Source organism: Hyalella azteca, unplaced genomic scaffold (genome assembly GCF_000764305.2).
Source record: "Hyalella azteca isolate HAZT.00-mixed unplaced genomic scaffold, Hazt_2.0.2 contig3617, whole genome shotgun sequence".
NCBI lineage: Eukaryota > Metazoa > Arthropoda > Malacostraca > Amphipoda > Hyalellidae > Hyalella > Hyalella azteca.
In genome coordinates this window covers 29,552-54,123 of record NW_025933860.1, presented here as the reverse complement: position 1 = coordinate 54,123, position 24,572 = coordinate 29,552, and the positions used below count along the sequence as shown (strand labels likewise).

Here is a 24,572-nt window from a genome sequence, read left to right as displayed (position 1 = left end):
TGGTTTTGATTTATTGGTTGAATTTATTTATTATGCGGAGGGGCAGACTAATTTCAATAGTGTATATTTCACCGCTTGGCACATTTTTGCAGATTTAGAAGCCATTTGCAATTTTAAATTTAGAATTCATGAATAGGATAACGTATCAATGAAAGTATAATCAAATAACAACAACCTGATAATTTTCAAATGCATCCACGGAGAAAAATTGAACTAACGTGAAACCGCTTTATTAAAAATCATAAGATCAAATACCGTGCTAGCGTATTATTAATATAACTGGCCTTCTGTCCCGTGCCTGATCACGTTAAAATGTATATGGAAATGGTAAAAAAAACTTATATTACCAAATAGTAGCTAAAAACGGTGGTTATACATTGAACACAACAGCAAAAATGACAAAAACATTCAAAGCCCATCACCTATACGAACCTCGAACAAATTTAATGAAGCACCGCACACCCTATAAATCAGCTACAATGCTACATGATCACACCCGAGATCCAGTGTAAACAATTCCATGCATATATAACCTCATTAATGCTACCAGTTAATGCGGAAACGAAGAAACGCAACAGCAATCCACTAGATAGTCGTAAAAACTATTTGAGAAATTCCTCGTGCCATAGCTCCACCATATCGACACCCGCAAGAACCTAACTCCCTTCACCACCAGCAGCGTCAGGAATTTCAGCGCGTCGACAGCAGCTACGGCCCTTGACGGTGGCGTTAACTGAACACTTGCCGCAGTGAGGGAGAGTTCGAGGGTACGAGAAGTGCTGCCGTCCATACATGGGCGACATGTCCATGCTATAGTATTCAAGTTCATATATTCATGAAAAAAATAAAGTGATATCTCATATGAATCTTATAGAAGAAAAAGTGTTTTTTGCGGGAAAGCCTCGCATCACGTTACCTTGATAGCTTTTTCAAAATCCAACCAATTCTGCAATGACTTAGTAAAGCTGGAAATAGAGCACATGCTGTCAGGTACTGTAATTCGTAATGGACAATGAAAAGTTTCGAATGCCATAAATTGAAGCTATAAGATAATATGGATGAAATCTCAGTAAGCACGTGATTCAGGAATTAATATTGACAGAAAAATGCTACAACGGCATGTTTTGCATTTGACTTTGAAACATAAAACTAATATTGAGATACACCCAATGGCAAATGATGGTCAAAACATCGGAGCTGGTTACCGACGCTTGCCGCACAGTTCGCAAGGAAAATCTTCCTGACGCTGCGCTCAGTAGTCGAGGCGAAGAGGCTGGCTCCCTGCGATCACCACTGAAGCCGGTATATAGTCGCTCGTTCCCAGCAGTCACCGCCATTGTTGCTGGTAAGACACTTTCTTTGAGGCACTGCGCTCGGTGGTCGAGGCGCTGGGGCTGGTTCCCAGCAGTCACCATCCAAGTCGCAGAGCAAGAATAAGGTCGCAGTTGACGGGGCTCGTTCTCGCCAAACGAAGAAACAGTGTGCACGTTGTAAAGCTTCCAGAAACTGTCACCTAATACCAGGCAGTATGAGGCCTGCAGAACCGATGCCCACTGCCGACTTCATGGTGGCCAAATGTCTGCACCTCTGCTCCGACAGTACAAGACAGAAAAAAGTTGCTAACAGGCCTCAGGCAAACTGCGAGTAATGAGCTGGAGAAAAAGAACTCACTTCTCTGAGTACAGAGAAGTGTTGTTGCTAGGGTGCTGAGTACAGAGAAGCGTTGTAGCTAGGGTGCTGAGTACAGAGAAGCGTTGTAGCTAGGGAGCTGAGTACAGAGAAGCGTTGTAGCTAGGGAGCTGAGTACAGAGAAACGTTGTTGCTAGGGTGCTGAGTACAGAGAAGCGTTGTTGCTAGGGTGTTGAATAAAGAGAAGTGTTGTTGCTAGGGAGCTGAGTACAGAGAAGTGTTGTTGCTAGGGTGTTGAATAAAGAGAAGTGTTGTTGCTAGGGTGCTGAGTACAGAGAAGCGTTGTAGCTAGGGAGCTGAGTACAGAGAAGCGTTGTAGCTAGGGAGCTGAGTACAGAGAAGCGTTGTTGCTAGGGTGCTGAGTACAGAGAAGCGTTGTTGCTAGGGTGTTGAATAAAGAGAAGTGTTGTTGCTAGGGAGCTGAGTACAGAGAAGTGTTGTTACCTGTGTTTTATGTATAAAAAAGCGTCATTTATTCGGTGTTATCCATTGCGTATTGCGTCTCACTGGATGTTGTTTTCCACTGAGAATTGCGCATTGAGGGATGTTGTCACACGGATGTTGCGTATTCATGATGTTTAGTTATCTGAATGATCTGCATACACGGTGGGAGTTTCCTCGCTTCCGTCAACTCATAAGAAGCTCGTCATCACTCAGGCCGCTGGAGGTGAGCCACCATGAGCGAGTACCGCGCCACGGTCTCCTGCTTGTTGTTGTTGCCTTCAGAAAGCAACTGCATCACCGCCGCCAGGAATTCTTCTTGCTCTGTGAATTCAAAGCTCTTTATTCCTCTACTCCAGCCATTTAATTGAACAATAACAAGTTTCAAATTAACTATGATTATGCTTCTTACCTACTTCAAACCTACCAAACTTGTATTACATTGTCCGTTCAGCTATACAGTAGTTGTTTTCAAATACTATCCTGCAAATTTCATTCTGTACATTTTTATATCTATAGGTGATCTGCAACTGAGACTAGCTTGCAACTTGCTAATGCACAGCTAATTTTATTTTGCTGAATCAAACATACACCGGCAGGTTACCTTGGTTCTGTAAAATTAAGGCTAAGAAATATCACCATGTCTGATACAGTGATACAGTGGGCATAGACTGTAGAAGAGAAATAAAGACCTTGAATCATTCGTGATTTAAGGAACATTATTTTACCTTCTACGGGCATCCTCGAGATGAAAGGGTTGACAGCCTTCACCGCATCTAGTAAACAAAAGGATTGTCTTTGATGTAAATTTTCAAATGCAAATTCAAATTTTTAATACGGCACGAGCTGCTGTTTTCACACTAGCCTTCTGTATAATCCACATTCATTGCTGATTTCTCCTCACTTTTAAGGTAGTTGATGTTATCGAAGACGAATTTCATCTCAGGTGCTTGGCACGTTAGGACTTCGAAGCCTGCGTCTTCTGCAGCCCGTGCGAACAGAGCAGCGGGATCCTTCTGATGTTGGTGTACAGGTACGAAGTTCGACACGTCCTGGAACACGCACTGAGTTTAGTTGAAATCAGAAAACATACGCTCGGAGCCACTGATATACGATATGTAATTGGAAAAATTGACTTAATTTTTTGCATGCATTATAATCTTGGATTCCCAATTGTGTTAAATGTATCACTATATATAGTATCACGCGGGGCCCTCCATGTGGTAAGTGAACATTTTCGGCGATCGAACAATTAATTCTAATCAACGCACTTTTTAGTTTATAAAAATTTGTCTCCATGCCTGACATATGATAGATAACCTGGCAAGAATTTGCATCGCACCACCAACATAGTGCCACCGTTAAATTTAAACCATAAAATTGCTCAACGAGAGATCTCTATAATAATGAATCGCGCCTGTCTTCAATGTGAAATTAATTCAATTCCATATTTTATGCCTCATCTTAGGCTTGCGAGGGTCTGGCTGTCGATTCGGTGAATATGAATTGCAAATCTTGAAATGTTTTTCTGAATAGTTTGTCTCGTAAATGGTAACACTGAAATACTTATCTGGTAAATCCTGCAGGTAGTTTAACGTGTAGACAATCTCACGCAACATGTCATTCACAAAGGAAGAATTTAGCTCCAAAGAATTTATTAATCATATAACCAACACAATACCTAGTAGCACAGAAAAATATTGTATTCTACAAGGCAGTGATGAAAAATGTCTTCGAATTCAGTCGCTTCCTCAGCGAAGGTAGGATCATGACCTTGTTTCTTCAATATTGTTCATATCGAAATAATCTACTCTACAGTCACTTGATTTGATGACTGATTAATACGTGTATTTTTCAAATTATAAGTCACACGAATAAATGACAAGCGTATAAAGGCACAACCTTCATGTACGGCTGCCACTTGGGATCCATGCTGAGGGTTTCGTAGACATCGAAGAGCGGGTTGGCTGCGAGGAAGACGAGCAGAGCTTCACCCGAGGGCCGGAGTAAAGTGAAGAGGTTCTCAAGACATGACGGCTGATCGCGCACCCAGTGCAGGCAGTACAGGGAGAATATCTGCATCACGACAAGTCTTAGTCGTCGCAGCATGCAAATAAATATTCAGGAGAGTTTACAGTGACTGAGGCTTTGTGGTGTATAGGAATAATAACAGGTTAAAGAAAATTAGAATACTGAATCCCATAGAATGAACATTTCTTGATACATTGTGTTAATAAGAATAACCGCAAATTCGGTGCGTTTTGAATCAGAGATAAAACATTGCAAAATTTGAATAATAAGCTCGAAGGCTTACTTTAGAGAATCCTTCGGGAAACTTTTGCCTGGGGTTCTCCTCTTTCTCTATGTCCAGGTGACGGAAGTCGATGATGTTGTGGGCAAAGTTTTTGGCCGCGAAGTCGACCATACGAGGCGACACGTCCACGGCCACCACACGCGACACCCAAGACGGCAGCAGAGGCAGTAACAAGTTGCGCGTCACATCGCCTGCCACAGACGCGGAATGCTCTAGAATTTTATACGATGCAATGATATGAGGCTTAAAACCGTTAGGACGCCATATCGCCTGCCAGAGACGCGGAACACCATAGAATTTTATATGATGCAATCATGCAATGATATGAGGCTTAAAACCGTTACGACGCCATATCGCCTGCCAGAGACGCGGTATACGCTAGAATCTCGTGTGATTCAATGGTATGGGATGCATATGCGTTATGATATCGCATTGAGTACCAGAGGCTTAAAATGCTCCAAGAATTTCATGTGCTCCAATGGAATGAAGGTTAAAACGATGATGATGTCAAGTCGCCTGCCTGAGGGTGATAATAAGCACTGGCCGTACGTAACCATATACACCCGCTGTGCACTATGTTCCATTAGCATATAAAGCTAAAGTGCTAATCTATCGAACAATAGTAGTCGTCAATCGCTGTAAACTTATTCTCATATCCAACAGCAAAAACTATCTTATAGTTTGGAAAGTTTTTAAATTTTTTTCATTTGTGTGAAGCCGCACAAATCCAAAGACATCACTATTATTATATGTATAGTGTCGCGATATTGGTGTCGCGGTATAAGTGCCGCGATAGTGTCGCGATATTGCCTGAACAGGAAATTGTATTTTAGCCGAAGAATCGTAAGGTATTACGAAACCGTAAAGAAATGTGTGAAAAGTTTGAATTGATCGCATTGATATTTAAAGACAGAAGCTGATTTCTGTCAACATTTTACGGCGAGAGTCGTAAGGGACTTTCATGTTGAATGCGGATTTGAATGTTTCTTAATCATGAGTGACTATAATCTGAAGAATTATTGAGGAGATTTGGTCTGATGGGATTCTAAAATCACAGTAAATATGTTTGGATTAAAAAGTATTTTCTAATATAATTTAAAATTTTAACTTCCGCTTTCGAGTGTTTTTGAAAATTTTTGTTCGGCAACAATTGCTTTTTCAAGTTATATCTCTTTTTTGATCTAATTTAATTTTAATATTAACGGAATTCGGGATGACAGGATTATACGTACATCGCAATTCGGGATACCTGGATTTAAATTTACGGGTTTTGGAATTACTCGACTGGGACGACGGCGTTTGCGATTCGAGATGATGGGACCTTGAATATTGAATATTATTTGTACCGCGCAACACCGGGTAATAATGATGCTTTAAAAGAATTTTAATGACAGTCTAGCACGACCTTTGATAGCTATCTATCTGTTTTTTTTTATTATAATCGTACATTTGGATAATTTGTTTCATGTATCGATCGCCATTATATTTTAAAAATTTTATGCTTTAGCCCCACTTCCGAAATGTTACGCAGAGCGGGAGACAGAGGGTTATATTTACCTGCCAAAGTAATTATTTCGTACGACTTCCTGGAAGAAATTTTCCAGTATCTTGTTTTAGCCAGCACTCGATCTCATTTATAGGTTACCTATGTGTACTGTTATATTTAAAAGAAGAGCTGCAAGTTCAAATCATCATCTGTGACCGACATAATATCTGATGGGCATAGCATGAAATCATACCAGATAATTTTTTCATGCGTTTTAAATGAGGCGTGATATGTGACTCACCTGAACCACACCCCACATCAAGAATTGTTTCTCGCTCGTCGTGCCAGTTCATGCGCGGGATGAACGTGCGCAACGTCGCCTCCGCGTCCCGCCTTTGCAGGGCATTGGCATTGGCGTATAAGGAGGCCTGATCCATGTCAACTTTTGGAACATCAGCAAACGCAAACTACGAAATAGTTTCTTTATCTGCGTAAACTTGTGTGACTTGATGCAAACGCTGCAGTCAACTAGGCCAGTTTACACTTCACCGCTGATGATGGAAGCTCCGAATTAAAATAATCGTCAATGACGACAAATCTACGGAGAGCGGACCACACCGCGGGTTGAGGCAGGCAAAGTTATGCCTCAGCAATGCATCTACTACTGCTGTGGCAGGTGCCGGTCCTTATAAGCCAGAAGCTTATCTTCAAACTTAATAACATCCCTATTATTAAGTCCCCTATTATTAAGTCTGAACATCCCTATTGTGGACGCACGACTTCAACTGGACTGTCATTGTTTATTATAATTCTAAAATTAACTCTGCATGACTGCTAATATTGTTTAGATCTGCATAGTGAACAAAGACCATATTACTATTGTCGAGCTATTTTCCGCGCCATGAGAAGGAGACCGAAATGCAGTCCATTGTGAGTTGTGTGCTATCGCAAGCCTTCAGGTCCTTGAAATTATAAATAAAGAGTCCTATGCAAAGGCCGGTATCATATTGTCGGCTAAAATTCTTAATTGTTGCTAAAAGGCCATTATTTTCCATTGCTAACTCTTCTGGTTTTGATTCCATCGAGGATAATTTCATTCCAAAATTATTCTGCATTCTTCCAGGGCTGAGGAAGTGATTGAACAGCTGAGGGTGATCAACCTACCATGCAATGCTGTCTAACGTTTCAAAAATTCTGAATGAAAATAGTTTGAGAACAGGTACTTGAATTTGAATCATCACCCGTAAGGTCATGGGTTTTCATGCGTTCTGTGCTTCAAAGATCAATCCAGATGAAATCTTCTCCAAAAATCCGTGCCACGAATTGAGCAATTTTTCATTCACTATGGTCAAACTAAGGCAACCGCGTAAGGTTGCCGAAAAAACTTTGTTATTCGAGACCATATGGCGAAACTTCAATAGAAGTTAACGGTACGAACAAGTCAGTAGAAATATTTGGATGCGAACTTCAGATTCGTATGGTGTTTACTTTGGCACCCTAAACTTCTGAAATTCGCCTTGAGTGAAAGTGTCATAATTTAGGTGTATTTTAAGTTGTCATAGGTTGTCAGCTGAAAGTAGGTATAATAATGTTATATTTGCACAAAGATTTCCAGGAAAGTACGCGTGAACGCACCAATGCACCTACCTTTTGAGAAAATCCATAGCAGCTGAAGACTTTTGGTTTCCAGAAGGAAAACAAAGAGAAAGTTACGATTTTAAGATCTTAAGTATAATTTTAAGGGACTTGCCACTTATTTTGCATGAAATTGTGGCATTACTGAAATTGTGGCATAACTAAAGAGAAAGTACATAGGAAAATTTCCGTGAACAATTGTTATAATAATAATATAATGTAGCGGTTTCAGCGTTCATTAGGCCGTAAGCCTTTCGCTGATTCTTAACATTGCAGAACATCCACAGCTTGTTGCGGGCTTGCAAATTTTCTTTGCTTAACCGCCCGACCTTCTTGCCGATTCTGACCAGAAACTGGCGCACAGAGCTGGGATCGAACCCGCGCCTCTCGGCGCCAATCTTGGCACTCTGAACTGTAACCACTGGGCAAATTTTAGCTAACGAGCTATATTTACGAGCTATCACCCGGAAAAAATCCTAATGGAGTCACTCAATAACTTTTTGCCTTAGTAGTAACTTTAGGCATTTGTAAGAACAAAATACCAGCTTTACATGACAAAAAAAGTTCATCTTACGCAGAAGATTTTACAAACACATCTACACGTACCAACGCAATCACATACTCCGCCACCCTTCAACACTCAGCTGTAATACAACTATACAAGTAGATGGCTGGCTAGCGTACAGCAGAGTAACAGATAAATAAGTAAGTACACAGCTATGAAATACATAGTTAGCACTAACAAAGACTAACAGTCACACTAACAGTCACACCAAGAGCACCGACTTAATTAGTCATACCAAAGAGCACATCCTAAAATTGGTAGCGTATTTACATATGAGACAACTGCCAACAGAGTCTGAATATACTGAGCTCTCATAGAAGCCTTTTCAAAAACAAATTTTTGAAAAGCCTACCACATTTATAACTAACATTTAGAGTTTCATCTTTTGGGCTGTACATATGTCCCAGCTGAAAAAATTTAATCACGAAAAAAACAATTTAGGATAAAGTGTTAATTAAACACTTACAGAAAAAAAAGGAAAGTAAAAAAGTTCGCCGAGCTGATCGTCTCACTAGTTTGCGTTAAAATTACACTCTCCACGTATCAGTGCAGCAAATAAATGTTCATGGTAAAAAACAAAAAAATTAGGGCCATGACTGCCAAAACTATATACATTTTCTACCATGTGTCCGCTTATTTGTCCCACTGCATTCATCGCCTTATGCCACGATCCAACATTTCTAAAATTTAGAGGCTCGAGTGGAGCCAGCGTCTCTGTGACAACAGGTGATTTTTCAAATGATGAATTTATACATGATTAATTTCTTCTGCCTCGTGGAAGCTTTCATTGAAGCTGTTACTGGAAATCTTTACGAGGCCGTCAACTGAGTATTGGGAGCAGATTGGAACAAATATTTTCTACCCACAGAAAGGTAAATTTATGGCATGCAGTCTAGTGTTGCAGAACTTATGTGAACAGAAGGATGTTTTCGAGCAATAGCATTCCACTGACGAGGTTTTCAGGTCAGTTCAGTTTAGTTAAAAAAAGGCGGTGCAACACACCCATCCGACAACATTTCTTCTCACTTCGAGTCACCGACATGTGGAGCAGCCGTTTACGTTCCGAGTATTCACGTGTTCAAGAACAGACTTAATAATGTTGAGCACGAGTAAATGTTCAGTGTTCAAATGCCTAGCAACTTGCAAACCTGTTAAAAGTCCAGCAGCTATTTCGAAAGTCTGGTCAAACGCTAATTTTTCGATCTCCTGTGAACAAGTCACAAAATCTCCATGAGTCGGTTACAGGCCACACCAGGTTAGAATAGGCCATTGGCCAGTCATATTTTGATACGTTACGTTCTGTTATGCTAGGTTATGCTTTGTTATGTTATGTTATGCATTGTTATGTTATGTTAAGCTATGTTATGTTATTATATTATGCTTTGTTATGTTATGTTATGTTATTATATAATGCTTTGTTATGTTATGTTATGTTACGTTATGTTATGTTATGTTATGTTAGGTCATGTTATGCTATGTTATGTCATGTTATGACATGACATAACATGTAATGTCCTCAGCCCTCATTATAACATGTAATGAAATAAGATAGTGAAATTATCGTAGTTGGTTCCATAATCTTGAATAAATGCCTAACGCCCACCCTGGTTTTCCACTTCCAGACGTGCATGGAAAGTACCCCCATGGCAGAATTAAATCATATCTTTGCTAGTTTAGCTAAGTCTGTTTTCCAAGTGATTTCTTTTATAAACCGTTGTTATTCACGAACGTTAATATAGCTTCTAATTTTGCTAAATTTGCTGCTAAGCTAGACATAATTAAGCATTAATTGGCAAAAACACAATGTTCGTCGCTAGCTTGATCCGCATATCGAGCAAGATCGTCCTGGGTATAAATGTCTTATATTCCAACTTAGACTCAGAAAATGAAAGTGCGAATACAAAAAAATACTACTGGAAAAATCAAATCATTATGTTTATTCCTGCGTGGAGATTCATGGCTTTATATCAATGAAAATCATTATAGGATCATCCAGACGAATTCGACTGGGAAAATACTACCTATCCTTCGACATAAAGCTTTTTTGCTTGGAACACACAGTGAAATTCGTTCTACGTGGAACTTATTTAAAATTTATTTCCCAATGAACAATCTGTCAGTTTCACTTCACGCGAAAAATCAATCTCAGCTGGGACTTCCATTAGCAACGCGTATAAGACAAGTTTTACTCCTCTAATTAATCGTGCTTCGAGGCTCAGCTTTAAGGGCACATAACCTATCGAATGTTTTTAGTATCGAATTTACCGGCAAAGTAAGTTGCACTTCAATATTATTCTCGTTTGTGTCTGATAAGTTCTAATATTAAAAGTGCAAACTTATAAGGAACAAATGTAGGTTAAAAGTTGGAACGAGGTGCCGACCTATGAAACATTTGCTGTTAATTTGTAAAATAATAAAAGATGTGAAACTTATCCTTTATAAATATAATAGTGAAATTAATGGCCATAATTGCCGGCACTTTAGTACATCCTGTTAGGTATCCTACGAGTGTCATGCCTAAGGATATCGTCGTGGACTTTATTGTAGGTAAGGCAGTAAAAAAATCGTTTGCAACCGCCATAATTATTTAGAAAATCAAGTATTTTTACCAATAACAACGAATGACATAAAAACATTTTTGATTCTATTCATTAAACAAATAATGGTACGGTTTATTTAATTAAATATATGAGGTATAGGATGCAGCTTTTGTTGCAGAGACACATTAATGAAATGTTTATGCTTATAAATATAAATATTGCTGCAAGGCTCCAACAAGGTACACCAGTAGCAGTATTCAAGCTCGTTATTTGGTCGGAAAATGACAAAATTTTCCAGTGCAATTCTCTTGATTGCTGACGTCGATAAAGATGTGTAACAATGAAGACGATATTCCGTTTCTACTGGTGGATAGGGATGAAGAAAAAAGACCATTTTATGTGACCAAACTGCATTTTGGAATGGACTCGTTCATTTAAGAACGCTATGTTGTTTAACGCTATTCAACACGTATATATAGCCCAGTCGATTGCATCTCGACACCTGTCCTGTCACCGCGAGTTGATAGTGAGCTTCACGTCCCGAAGTAAATGCCGCGTTTGATAGACGCGATGGTGCACTGAAGCAACATGAAGGCATAATTGCTTAAAGCTGCATAACAGTTTGTTAGGGCCGCGTTGTGCCTCTAACTCAAAGTAACCTTACCAGAACCGAACGAGGTTCTCGTTCGTTAGGGTAATGTTGGACTAACAAGAAGCCAAGAGTGGTCGTGCCAAAAGCATGGCCCGACGCAAATTGGCCAAAAAAGGCCATATTTTCCCGAAATCATGGCATGAATATTCCAAGCTTTTCGTGAATAAGTCATGAATATTCTCGGGTTAGGTCAAGCTCACCCGGGTTCATTTTGAAAGCCATGATCATGGCTTCCAAAGCCAGTTACCAGGCCTGGCTTTGGATTCTGGATCTTATATTGGTTGCCAGTTCAACCTATCCTATCCTGGATGTCTATCTCCATCCACTCAAGTCTAATCAATAATTTTTTCTGCTCACTCGCATGCTATATCAGTTGAATCTTATCGATTGAACTATGATAGTCTAACAATTTTTCCAGACGGTTGAATAGAGGGTCTCAATAGGGTTTGTGAAAATAACTTCAATAATGACGAATGTTAATTGTTGGATCAGAGACACATCAGTATATAATGGGAGCAAATAAACATTTTACCTGTATTCATTTATTTTTGAAATAAATTTTGCTTGTGCAACTTGGGCTGAGCTTCTCATCTGGGGTGTTAGATGAAGCATATTGACCCTCCGTAGTAGCCAATTCGCGTTTTTTATTGTAATTTTGCGGAAATAAATCAACGTGCATTATGAACATTATAACCGTAGCTTTATTTAAATGGCGTTAAGGTACGCACAGCCTTGGTGATCATTAATCTGTATTTGTTATTAACACGTTTTTCTTTACTCAGCTTCGCGTTTGTTTGTTTGTTGTTAATATTGACAACGAAAATTAGCCCACTTTTGATTGCTCTAGAGATCTGAAAGTCAGCATGCAGGCTATTTTCGCCTAACAATTTCAGATACAATCATAATAAAATACTTAAAAAACTTTTTTTAAAACCACGTTTTTCTTGTGGACTAAAAAGTAGAAAATAAATAAATTTCCAAAATTCGTGTGTTGTGTGCTTTTCGCTTTAATCATAAATCTGCCCGACACACGTTTTTTGGGGCGAGCCATAATTTATTTTCTACTTTTTAGTCCACAAGAAAAACGTTGTTTTTTAAAAAGTTTTTTATGTATTTTCTTTTCAGTTGGCTCAGGGTCGGCGGGAAGTGTGGTGGCGGGGCGACTGGCTACGGTGCCAGACTGGGATGTGCTGGTTTTCGAAACTGGAGGTCAACCTCCAGCGCTTTTCAAAATTCCAGCATTCAACATTGGCTCAGAGTTTCCTAATGCCACTTACAAGAACGAGTACAAGACACCTCCTCAAAAAATACACCAATAGGTTCGCAAAAAGCACGGTAAGACCGATACCCATCCCATCATTGCGATACAGATATTAAGAAGGTAAGGTGCTGTTTTCAATCCTTAAGCGCCAGGAATATATTTTAATAAGACGCGATAGCCTAATTAATGCCGATTTTAAGAAGGTTAACGGTTCTGCTTGTAAAACTGGTTTCTGACCGCATTTTTTTCTCCGCTTTTCATTTAAACTTCAATCCATCCAATACTTAAATCTATTCAAATCGTGGTAATATCATCGACCCTGAATGTCGTGAACAATAATTTCATTATTGACATTAATAATTAAAAACTAATATTTGGACATTTACATGCTCAGTTTTGAAGATACAAATTGATTGCTATTTTAGCAATGATTTAGCGCAAACAAAATGATTTGCTCCACAGAGAAATGCTTATTACGACTTAGCCAGAGCGCAGTCTAACTTTACCATCATAGATGTACATCCTCTACCATCGAAAATTAATTAGAAACTAAAAAGAGTTTTAGGGGGGCGTCTACCCTCCAGAAAAACTTCCACATTTACAGACGGATCTTTCTGAAACTTCACACATATATGTAAAACCGAAATACAAGCAGATTTTGTTCGGATGATTTTTTCGGAAAAATTGATAGAAAACGGACAAAAAGGGGGTACTTTTAAAATCTATCTCCTCCTAAAGTTTTCAAGCTACAGCATTGACAGATATACCATTCGATTCGTGAAGACCATACCAATCGAGTAACGAATCCTTATTTTTTACACGCATTTTCCCGCTTTTTCTCATTTCTTCTCATTTGCTTCAAAATTTTTCCCCTCCCCCCATTTCGAATGCAAACTATGCACAAATCTAAAAAAAGGCTTCGTTAATCGATAGGTATGGTCTTTACGAATCGAATGGTATATGTCTCGTCACTGTAGCTTCAAAACTCTAGGAGGAGATAGGTTTGCCGTGACAATAACTGTGAATGTTCAGGACAGCGCGACAAAGTTCCGCGCGCGTCGCAATAGGCACTCAATGTAGCAAGGATACTAAACTAAACGTTACTGGAGCTTGATTCCAGTCAAGGATGGTGGGAGCGACTGCATGTGCACCTCCTCATACGACGTCAGGCGGGTAACTAAGGTGCACCTCAAGCAGACACTCTATTTAAAGTGCTCGCAGCGAATTTCCTCCTATTCTATTTGTTAAAGAACTCCCCCATGATCTGTCGTGAACGCATAAATCAACGTACAGAGATGGTAATGGCACCGTTGGATAGGGCAGAATTTCAGCTTCAAGATGAGACTAAAACCGGAAAAGCCAAATCCGAAAACTTTAGGGTAGACGCCCCCCTTAAAAATCTAAGTAAGCATACATAATTCCTGAATGTTTATATGTATGTCTTACATTAGCAAAATTACTTGTTGGAAGATTGTCAATAGTTAATATTAATATCGTCATTTAGGAAGTTGAGTACACGAGGGGAAAAGTTATTGGTGGCTCCGGAACCATCAACCAGCTGATGTACCACCGCGGCAACCCTCAGGATTACAAAAACTGGGCAGCGTTAGGCAATAGAGGCTGGGATTAAACAACAGTCCTCGAGTATTTCAAGAAGTCCCTGTCAAGCCGAGAGATGGCGAGCAGTTACAATTTCCCCAAGAGAATGAGAACAAATTCATGTTGACACATATAGATTTTATTTTTGCAGTGAATGAAATTAGAAGTCGTCACCAAGCATGAACTTTTACTTTTCTTCAGAGTACCTAGCAAATAAAAAACTAATTTTAGTAGTTAATTTTAAATTATTTCCATAAATGAAGACATAGCAAATTTTATCCATCGTAATAGATACTAATGAATCTTCATACGACGGAACAGTAAATTAATCAAGGAAATAAAGGAATTAATTAATTAAGTGTGCGTTATATATTCATGATTAAATATGTTCCATGATCTTGTATATTAGAATCCGTCCAACGAAAATTGAAGAACGAATCTGACTCCGTGCAAGTATGGTGAAACATGCATTCAAAAAGTGCGTGGCACTGCTATTGTTGAATGGGTTATATTCCGAAGAAAACTGAAGGCTTGAATGGATTTTTGCTAGTTATACTGAATTCATCACGGTTGGTGTGGAGAGGAGTGAAATATATATTTAATTGATGCCTTTATATTCGAATGACTTTTAATCAAAGTATGAATCTGACGATGCTGCCGGATCAAGCCTGACCTGCGGAATAGTGGCAATTAACTATACTTTGGTTGTTCGGCTAGCGCCACCGCAGTGAACAGAGACCTCCGAAGTCTGGAATTGAGATTTCATACACACATTGTTAATCTTTCTCGTAGTTTGGGTGAAAGTTTTATGTACGGTCGCCTTAATTCTCACGATTGTGTTAAACTGAGGAGTGTGACCATCTGGTGGGTTATTGCGGAATAAGTTGAGGTTTGCGTTACGTGAATGCTGACTTCATAAAAATTGCTTAGCAAGTATAATGGTGTCCATACGACTAACATATAATCCACTTTTAATTTCCATGTAGCACCGTTCAGAGGGTTTGGAGGACCCGTCGGCGTGGAAGAGATTCCTTGGGTGCCTCCGGCGGGCCGCGTAGCCATCAGAGCGGGCGAGGAAATGGGACTGAAGAAAATCGACTACAACACGGACACGAACATTGGTGAGAGCTCAGTCTGCTGAACGAAACCATTAAAGCCGCGCTAGCTTCAGATTAGGTGGTGCCTGAGGAAAGCGACTACAACACGGACACGAACATTGGTGAGAGATAAACATGAGGCCAGCACTTCTATCTCTTTTTCAGTAACCCTTTGCACAAGATCAGCCTGCATGGTAATTAGTTGCAGTTTGTACTTGAAAGTTACCTAACCTTAAATTATAAATAAAAATTCTGGACGGGACAAAACCGTATTTAGTGTCGAGCTGTGTAGTATAGGAGCAATCCCAAGGTCCCAAACTTGACGTTTAGTTTTTAGGACGTAGAATAAAATTTTAATAATTAAACATATTTTATGAAATATTCTGCACTAACAACCGCTTAAATAAGCTAGTTTGTTTTGTCATGTAATAAATATTTTATCTACCCATTTGAATGAAACTTTTCGTCGGTATCCTCATAGCAGACAAGTTTGAAAATCTCTATTTCTAATTATAGAGGAAAATTCATTCAAGCAGCTGAGGCAGTTATTTTTCCCAAGACAGATCAACGCACATGGAAAACTCTTTAGTACAGTAAATGAACATAATCAACAATACGATTGTAATTACTAAATTATTATCAGCTGCCAACACGGTAACCCGTTCAATAATAACTGATGACGTTTGTAGCTAATTTCAGTTTCTACAAGACCATGAATGATTAAGTTCTGACCCCAAGGTCAACAGCTACACTGCTACACGCAGCCTAAAGCGACATTTTATATCGCTGGGCACGCAGCATGCAGGAGCGATAGCGTTATCAACCTTAATTTCATTCTTTTTGCACAACAACGGTCGATTTATGTATAAAATTTGTTACGGTCCAGCGATCCACCGGATAAAATTAGCCACTTTGACATCACGTGTATCACAAGCAGTAGCAGTAACAGCCCCGCCCAATTCTTAGTGATTTTTTAAGCATTCAAAGTTCTTAAATGCTCGCGTCATGAATACAGGACAAAAAATGCCCTGTATCACAATGAATGAGTGAATATTTTTTAAGGCCCAGTAGCTATACAAAAAAGAGAAAAGAAGAATAATTTTTTACGGCCCATAAAAATTTTTTTGAGTGATTCCAATTGCAGATTGGATGACGCCTGAAGGTCGTCTCATGGCCTGCTACAGAAGGGAGCTATAAGCCTGTTTTTGAAGGGATTTCATCGCATATCGCAAATGCGATCGGGATCAGGATAGCAACCGAGCAGAATAGGATACCGATAAATTTAGGCTCTGAACCTGGAAGCTTAATGATTTCTTAGCTTGCACGGCACGTATTGAAGACCCTAAAAATTACTTATGATTAATCATAATTAAATATTTGCTTTAAAGTTTTAGTTGTTAGCGAAGAAAATACGTTATACGGGCATACGAATAATTACCCCGGCATTTCAACTCGTTTATAACTCGCTGCGTTGCGATAGCAGGCAAGGACGATCGGGCAATCGAATATTTCCTCGGACAACGCTTGACTAATGATGTTTTTACAGGACAGAAAAGGCAGCCAGTGCAGGATTCAAGTACTAACGACCGCTTTTTTCAGTGCTAATTGGCCTCGACTATGGGTGACAGTAACCACTGGGCCACAGACAGGCCCAGTAACCTTTTCATGAGGCCAACCTGAGTGATTTTCAGTCGCAGTTAGCATTTCAGAGTTGTACTGGTGTAAAGTCTCACGAGATAGGATACTAATAAATTGTCATTCAGGGTTTAAGTCATCTCATACGTCACCTCGTTTAGCCACAGCTTGTTAGTTATTGCTTTGTTTTGCCCACACGGAGATACGTGTTACTGTGTTAACATTAGTTCTGTCTTATGAGCGTATAAATTTAGCGGTGTTTATAGTTAGTACGAAATTTATTCTATATGTCTTTCATTTGTATAGTAATCCGATTCATATTCTGATTTTTAGCAAAAACTTAGAAGCAAAGAAAACTCCACAAAAATTCATAGTATCTTTAAAGAAAACGTTTCAGAGTCCAGCTCCATCGTCAGTTCGAAAATTCTAGAACACAGATAAATCGGTAATTAGTTCAGTCAAGATAACAACAAAAAAACCTAAGCTGTAAAACCTACTTATTTACAATTTCAAGCGGGTAAGAGCTAAAAGCCAAATTCAAACTAGGCCTCTGTTTAAAAATATACAATGATTCTAAAATGCGCGAATCAGAAATACCGGAACTGGAAGCTAAAACTTTGAAGTTACTCTCAGTAACTGGAACATCGCACTGCTCGGCGTGAGCCCGCACAGCCGAATGAGTAAGTTACCAGTTCTACAACACCTGCCCCTATGTTCTGCGACCTTAGAATTAAGATTGCGAGACGTCATGCCGACTTACGCAGATGCACATCGTGCACAACTATATTTATAAACTAGGGACGATCGCATATGCATAGGGAGAGTATCTTTGTACCAAAAAAAAAACATTTTTAATTGTTGACCAAAATAACACAAAGATTAACATTTGCGAAATACAAAAGTTTTAGCTTCCATGACATAGTTTCGGATGTAGGGCCGAAATATGGAAGAGAGCAATAAACAACATCACTACCGTCGCGTTCGGGAGCAATCTCATTTGTACCGCTTGGGCTTGAATTTCTTTATTTGGGTAAACACCAGATTAGTCGGAATATAAGCGAAAAGTTATTGCGTAAAACTTCGAATTCAGCATGCAGAATATTGTAAGTAGAACAAATACGAAAGCCCCGATGTAAAAGTGTTTGAATTCCATTAGTCTTAAATCGAAACGAGCATAAGCTAAAAAAGCTGGTACTGAGACCTGTGAAAGTCGATTTTCGGATTACAGAAGTTTGAAAACAGCCATTAGATTTATTAATATAGCAATCGAGAAAGGACAGGCTATTGTTAGATTCCAGTTCCATAGTAAATTTGATGGATTAATGTTGCAAATTTAGGTAATCGAAAAAGAGTTTACCGTGAGAATGATGCTTAAAAGGTAGAAAAGTGTCATCAACGTATCTGTTGTAGAATATTGGCTTAAATTCAGGAGGGCAATTGGACAGCCAGGAAACCTCGTAAAAACACATAAAAATATTCGCAAAGGTTAGGCCGAGCGTAAGACCCATGCCCAACCCGTCAATCTGTCGGTAAAACTTGATAGCAAATATGATTAAAGAGTTTAAAATAAATGATCAAAACAAATCAACTCGCAAGTAATAATGGTCAGAAATTAAGTCAAACTTAATTTGATCTGCACGTACATTTTCACCTACTTAGGAAAATTTTCCCTATTTCCCTATTGTTATAAACACAATCCTTTTTGCAGCTGCAAAAGCAGCTAGAGGAATCGGGAATGCAAGATATTCCAAAGGGAAGGGAAGATATTCCGAAGTGCGCTCGGTGCTGAAGCTTTCACTAAGGTAAGACCAAAATAAAATCCCGATGAAATGCTAAGACCCTTGCAACATCGAAATGTTTTACGATTATCACGCAGCCCGCTTCTTGTCTTGCATTGTAAGACAAGAAGCATTGGTTATTACTTTGTCGTATTGGTTATTTTTCACAATGCACAATTTTTCCCAAATGATGGACTTGCACATGTAGCTTTAATTTACAAAAATACGTGGTAACACGGAAAATATATTCAGCTATGTTCAATGAATGCGTTCTCATGCAAAATAACGATTAAATACAAGGTAAGGTAGCTGAAGAAGTCGAATTAACTCTTTATTTCAAATAAGTAAAGCATAGTTTAAAGACATCCGAGACAATATCCATCCTAATCTGAATATACCACAAATTAGATCGATGATTTCAAACTAAAACGTTCAAGAGTGTCTTTTTGATTGTCTAAAATAATTTTTCTTGACCATTATGTGACCTAAGTTTATTTTATTAATGAATCGATTTATGCTCACGCTCTTTAATTAATGTATAGATATTACAATGTTTATTCATGTGCGAAAAAAATAAAACAATTTTACACGTGTTTTCTGCAGCCGGTCCCTGACTGCGCGCATTTCGAGTTCGAGTCTGACGCTTACTGGCGGTGCTACGTGCACGGCTGGAGCAGCACGGCGGCCCACATGACAAGCACCTGCAAGATGGCTCCCGCCTCCGACCCCATGGGCGTCGTTACGCCTAGACTAAGGTACGACTGTACATTTATTTAGCTAAGAAATGACATTGAACTGTATACTAATGTATTAACAAGCAAAGTTTATCGTATAAAGCCAGACTGTTCACTTACTTTTGTTATGCATGCCGTTCTTAATGGTTTAACGAATGCACTTAAATCCTTGCACATCGAGATTTATTTCTCTCATCCCTCACAGTCACAGTAGTAAAATAACGACACTTGGATATTTCGTTTGTATCAGTTATAATTCCCGCTCATGGGAAAAATGTGTTTAAGGTGTACTGACATTAATTGAAATTACAAATTCAGTAAGAGATTCATTCATTGACCTAAAATTTAGCATAAAAGATTAGACAATAACCAAACAGGAGATATGCGTTTTGAGACGAAATTGTCCATACAAAAATTAGCTTCATTTTATAAAATTCTAGAAACGTATTTCTAATTCGTCTTTGCAATACTTTATTTTAAATGCTCATTTGCTCACGATAAATCAAAATCACTTTACACTACTTCCCGTTTAGTTAATTTGGTTTCTCATTGATTTCATCTCTCGTATGGGGCTATCAATTGGATGATAGAGATTGATAGTTGATCTTCAGGATATGCAAGCTATCTTTTAAAGAATGTCTCTCTCATTTATAAAGTCATTCTCATTCATAGCTGTGAAACAGTTCAGAGAGGGAAGTGGGAAGAGCATCGCACGGCAAAATGTCCTTCATAGTTTCTCATAATCTTCATGACCGCATAGTCAGTGTCGGCAATGCAGCATCATCCAAATTGAAAATAAAGCTTTTATCCATTAGCATAAAATATTTACTTGGAGAGCAAAATATTTTAATCAGTCAAGAAATTGCAGTGGAATGCGTTTTCTTAAAAGTTTATACATTTATATTGTTTATTTTTCATGAATTCGCCCAATGTGCGAGGTGTCAAAAATTTACGGATCATCGACGCTTCGGTTATGCCCTCCGTTCATTCAGGTGAAGACATTTTTCTCTATTTGCGATTAATATGAATTATTAGGTAAATTATTTGCCTCCATGTTCTTATTCTCAAGTCCAGGGGTGAATTTTAATGGGTATGTTTTTTCACGAATATCAAATTTTAAACTGGGCTTATATTTCTGTTTGTATCAGGCAACACGAACGCTCTCACAGTCATGATAGCGGAGAGAGGAGCTGATCTCATCAAAGAAGACTACGGTAAAATATAGTTGGCAACCATGCTTGATAGGGAATATTTCATTTAAAACATTCCGTTATAATAGTTTATAGACAGTGAAATAAGCTCTTGTGATTCAATGGGACCAACAATATGCTACCATTGTACTGCTAGATCTTTTGTGATATCCAACAGCAGTCTATTTCCTGAATAGTTTGTATAGCAATCAAACATTCCATTCATCCTGAAAACTTATTCAACGAAGAAAATAGCATGCATGGGATTCTCTAGGTTCTACTTTTGACAGAAAAATGAGCATACTACTCGACATTTATTTCGCAATCATTTTCAAAATGAAAATGATTTTCATTCGGTCCTGCCTGTATTGTAGTTGATTTTACATCTTCGCATCGGGGTTTCCCATCTCAAGGCAAGATGAAAAATTTTCCTCCTTTGATAAACCTTAGGTGCTCGGCTATAAGAGTGGGCACCATATCGCGCAGGAGTTTAGTGAAGGACTTCCCGATGTTAGTGAACTATACATAAAATCTTGTTCACGTCAGAAAATTTCCGAATTTCAAACATAATACAGATTTTTATTTAAACGAACCTGCCTTGAGAATTGGAAGAAACCGTTGAAATACTACCTAATACTTTTAAAAAATCAAGAATGACAGGATCTGCTTTTATAAATATTTTCACAAAATTAATAGCTATAATTGCCACCACTCTAATTAAACCGGTTAGGTATCCTACCAGCGTCATGCCTGATGATATTATCGTGGACTTCATAATAGGTAAGGCTTTGAAAAATTGTTTGTTACGGGATAACTGCATGATGTATCAACCAAATTTATAAGTGCCCATCCACACATGATACATATTTGAAATGGATTTATTGATTAATTTTTGTTGTAATTTAAGTACTTGTCCTACTAAATTCTTACATTATAAAAGAATTTTCCTATCGATTGATTTTCTTTTGGTGAAGAACTCTAACAACTAGCGCCAGCTGTTGTCTGCATCAGCGTAGACGGTGGCCTTGGAAATGTCTCGAGAAATTCCTCCTTAAACGTACTTCGTTACACAGAATATAAGTAACATTTCTCTCATAAGAATAAGAAAGGTTTTCTCTCGTGAGAAATATTGAATTTTTCAGCAGCTTCCTTAATTTTAAATTCTTGATAGCATGTAGTTTTAGACGATTTTCCTCCTAAGAAGCTTTCAAGGTCATGTAGAACGTGTATTCTATTGCTATATGGGACCACGCCTATACTATAGAGCTTGAAGGTAAATCTTAATATAATCATGACTACACAGCCCCAGAGATGCGTTGCGCTTCTGATCGTCGGTTACGTCTTCAAGGAACATACCAGTTGATTCAACTTGAATAATTACAGATTAGAGTTTCTATTGTGCAGTAATTCTCAACACTTTTGATGATCAGACGTCTTGAAAGCCAAGTACTGTTTGGTCGCGTGGGGGCCTACAGATACTATCGCGAACCACCATGCAGTAATACAGATTAGTCGCCTACATGCAGTATTACTCGAACTTTATTTTACTTAATAAATAATTATTGCAACAGATACGTATTTTGTTGGAGTTCAACGATTGCCCATCACCGGTTCCAATCAATGAAAGGAGAGTATAAAAAGCTTTGTATCGTTACCAATTTGTTTGTGCTTTTCTGTAAAGATTTTTGTGCTATGTAAAATAGAAAACTTTACAAAGAAACTAACGAAAATAATAATTTTATAACTTATCAAAATATGTCAATAAAATACTCACTTAACAAAATATTGAAAGATGTATCCAATAATTAGCTTCGTCTTAAATTCCGCCTTAGGACAATTTCCTGATATATAATATTTATTCATGATTCGAAAACTAATCAGACAAGCTGGCGTTGCTGATCCCTCATGGTCGTCTAATGCTGATCACTTCATTGAAATAAGTGAATTGGATTTTTCTTGAAAAGGACATCTGAAAATATAATTCATAATAGTCAATTTAAATGCATTAAAATCAAAAAGAAACAGCAGAAAAATTGTTAAATCATATCTTATTTATAAGGGCACGTTCAAAAAACAATTCACACGCGCATATCAATTGAGCGATGCAACACTAGAGAGTACTTGTTTGTTTATCAACTTACACCCACACTCGAATCGATTATCAACTTACACCCGCAAAAGGCGACTATGATAAACTCCGTGAAGCGGTGAATGCGGCGAATATTTCGGTCTGTATTAAGGACATGAATGTGGCTGATTCATGGTCATTTCTCAAAGACAAGGTTATGTCTGCAATTGATGCCTGTGTACCTAAGATTATGCTTGGAGGAGTCAAAAAGTCCCAGTGGATGAACAGTGCAGTTAAGACTCAGATAAAGACCAAGAAAGAAGCCTACAAGCGTTATTTACGAACTCGCAGCGACTCTGATTATAACCTGTATGCCAGAGCTCGAAATCAAGCTAAAAAAGTTTGTCGCACCGCAGTGAAAAACTTCGAAAAAATATTGCTAAAAATGCAAAAAAGAATCCGAAAGCCTTCTTTTTGTACGCTAGTTCGAAGTGTAAGTCAAAGGACAGTATATCTGATTTAAAAGTAGACAAACGAAAGATTTCCTCTGATGAGGGCAAGGCTAACGCTCTTAATCAGTTTTTCAGCAGTGTGTTCACAGATGAGGACTTGAACAGTATTCTAGATATTGAGGAGCGCCCAGTCGGCTCGAAGTTAACAGGTTTTGAACTACAAGAAGAAGAGGTTCTCAAGCGCCTCGTAGCTCTAAATCCCAACTAGTCATGTTTACCAGACGGCTTCCATCCCAGATTGCTCAAAGAATTAGCAACCGTTCTGGCCGGCCCATTGACAGTTTTCCTTCAAAAAACCTTGAACGAAGGAACTTTGCCGTCCGACTGGAAAGAAGCTCAAGTAACACCATTGTTCAAAAAAGGTGACAAAAGCAAAAAGGTGGCAACTATCGCCCTGTCAGTCTGACTAGTGTTGTTTGTAAGCTGATGGAATCTGTTGTGAGGGATAGGATTATCGATCACTTGACTGCTCACCATCTCTTATCAGATTGTCAACATGGTTTTATTGCCGGTAGATCCATCACCACTAATTATTATCTACGTTGAACGAAAGGACTCGCATGCTGGACGAAAGGGAGCCAGTGGATGCATCATACCTCGATTTTGTCAAAGCATTTGACAGTGTTCCGCATGAGCGGCTGTTGCGTAAAGTGAAATCTTTGGGAGTTGAGGGAAACGTATTCCAATGGGTCAAAGATTTTCTAGTAGGTAGACGACAACGTGTCAGTATTAACGGAACCGTGCCAGACTTGGCATCAGTGCGCAGTGGCGTGCCACAAGGAAGTGTTCTTGGGCCTATTTTGTTCGTTCCTATTATAAATGATCTGCCAGAAGCAGTGTTCAGCGTGTGCTCCATGTATGCCGACGACACAAAAGTTTATAATACAGTGAAGGAAGCGTCAAATAAAGCGCAATTGCAAGATGATCTTGACAGTTAAGTTAACTGGGCTGATACAAGGCAGATGCGGTTTAATGCTGACAAGTGTAAAGTACTTCACCTCGGGAAGAACAATGAACAGCAAGATTACAGTATGAGAAGACATGATTGCAACAAGAGAGTAATGATTGAAAAGTCTAGTGTGGAAAAAGATTTCGGAGTTTATGTCGACAAGGAGTTGAAATTTTCTAAGCATGTTGAAACGCAAGCTAACACATCCAACAAACTTCTTGGACTAATCAGACGCTCATACGAGTTCCTAGATGCAGAAGCGATGAAGCAGTTGTTTGTTGCTGTCGTGCGCCCGAGTCTAGAGTTTGGAAACGTTGTGTGGTCACCGAGATTTGAAAAGGACAGAAATTTAATAGAGAATGTTCAAAGACGTGCAACAAGGATAATTCCAGGCTTGAAGGGCAAGTCCTATGAAGAAAGATTGAAG

At 38.7% G+C, this 24,572-nt stretch overlaps 2 protein-coding genes across 2 annotated transcripts in view; one reads left to right on the top strand and one right to left on the bottom strand.

Moving 5' to 3' along the window:
* Positions 1–214: 214 nt before the first annotated feature.
* LOC108665431 (juvenile hormone acid O-methyltransferase) lies at positions 215–6,578 on the bottom strand. Its single transcript, XM_018152183.2, has 6 exons — positions 6,232–6,578; positions 4,445–4,635; positions 4,033–4,206; positions 3,035–3,182; positions 2,859–2,906; positions 215–2,454 (listed from the first exon to the last, which is right to left on the bottom strand). Exons 1-6 carry the CDS (start codon positions 6,365–6,367, stop codon positions 2,339–2,341), a joined length of 813 nt encoding a protein of 270 aa, XP_018007672.1. The 5' UTR covers positions 6,368–6,578; the 3' UTR covers positions 215–2,338.
* An 8,069-nt stretch (positions 6,579–14,647) lies between these two features.
* The window catches only part of LOC108665429 (glucose dehydrogenase [FAD, quinone]), a 32,440-nt gene continuing 22,515 nt past the window's right edge, over positions 14,648–24,572 (top strand). Inside the window, exons 1-2 of the mRNA XM_018152181.2 lie at positions 14,648–14,660; positions 15,169–15,303. Coding sequence (XP_018007670.1) covers positions 14,648–14,660; positions 15,169–15,303 — 148 coding nt within the window. The remainder of the gene's footprint in view (positions 14,661–15,168; positions 15,304–24,572) is intronic.

What these genes read in the sequence shown, in the direction of transcription:
- LOC108665431 (XM_018152183.2), bottom strand. Translation starts at nt 6,367, where the DNA reads ATGGATCAGGCCTCCTTATACGCCAATGCCAATGCCCTGCAAAGGCGG. An exon ending in TGATGTGGGGTGTGGTTCAG is followed by an intron (nt 4,636 to 6,231) that starts GTGAGTCACATA and finishes CGTCTGTGGCAG; the next exon opens with GCGATGTGACGCGCAACTTG. An exon ending in AGTGGCAGCCGTACATGAAG is followed by an intron (nt 3,183 to 4,032) that starts GTTGTGCCTTTA and finishes TGCGTGTTCCAG; the next exon opens with GACGTGTCGAACTTCGTACC.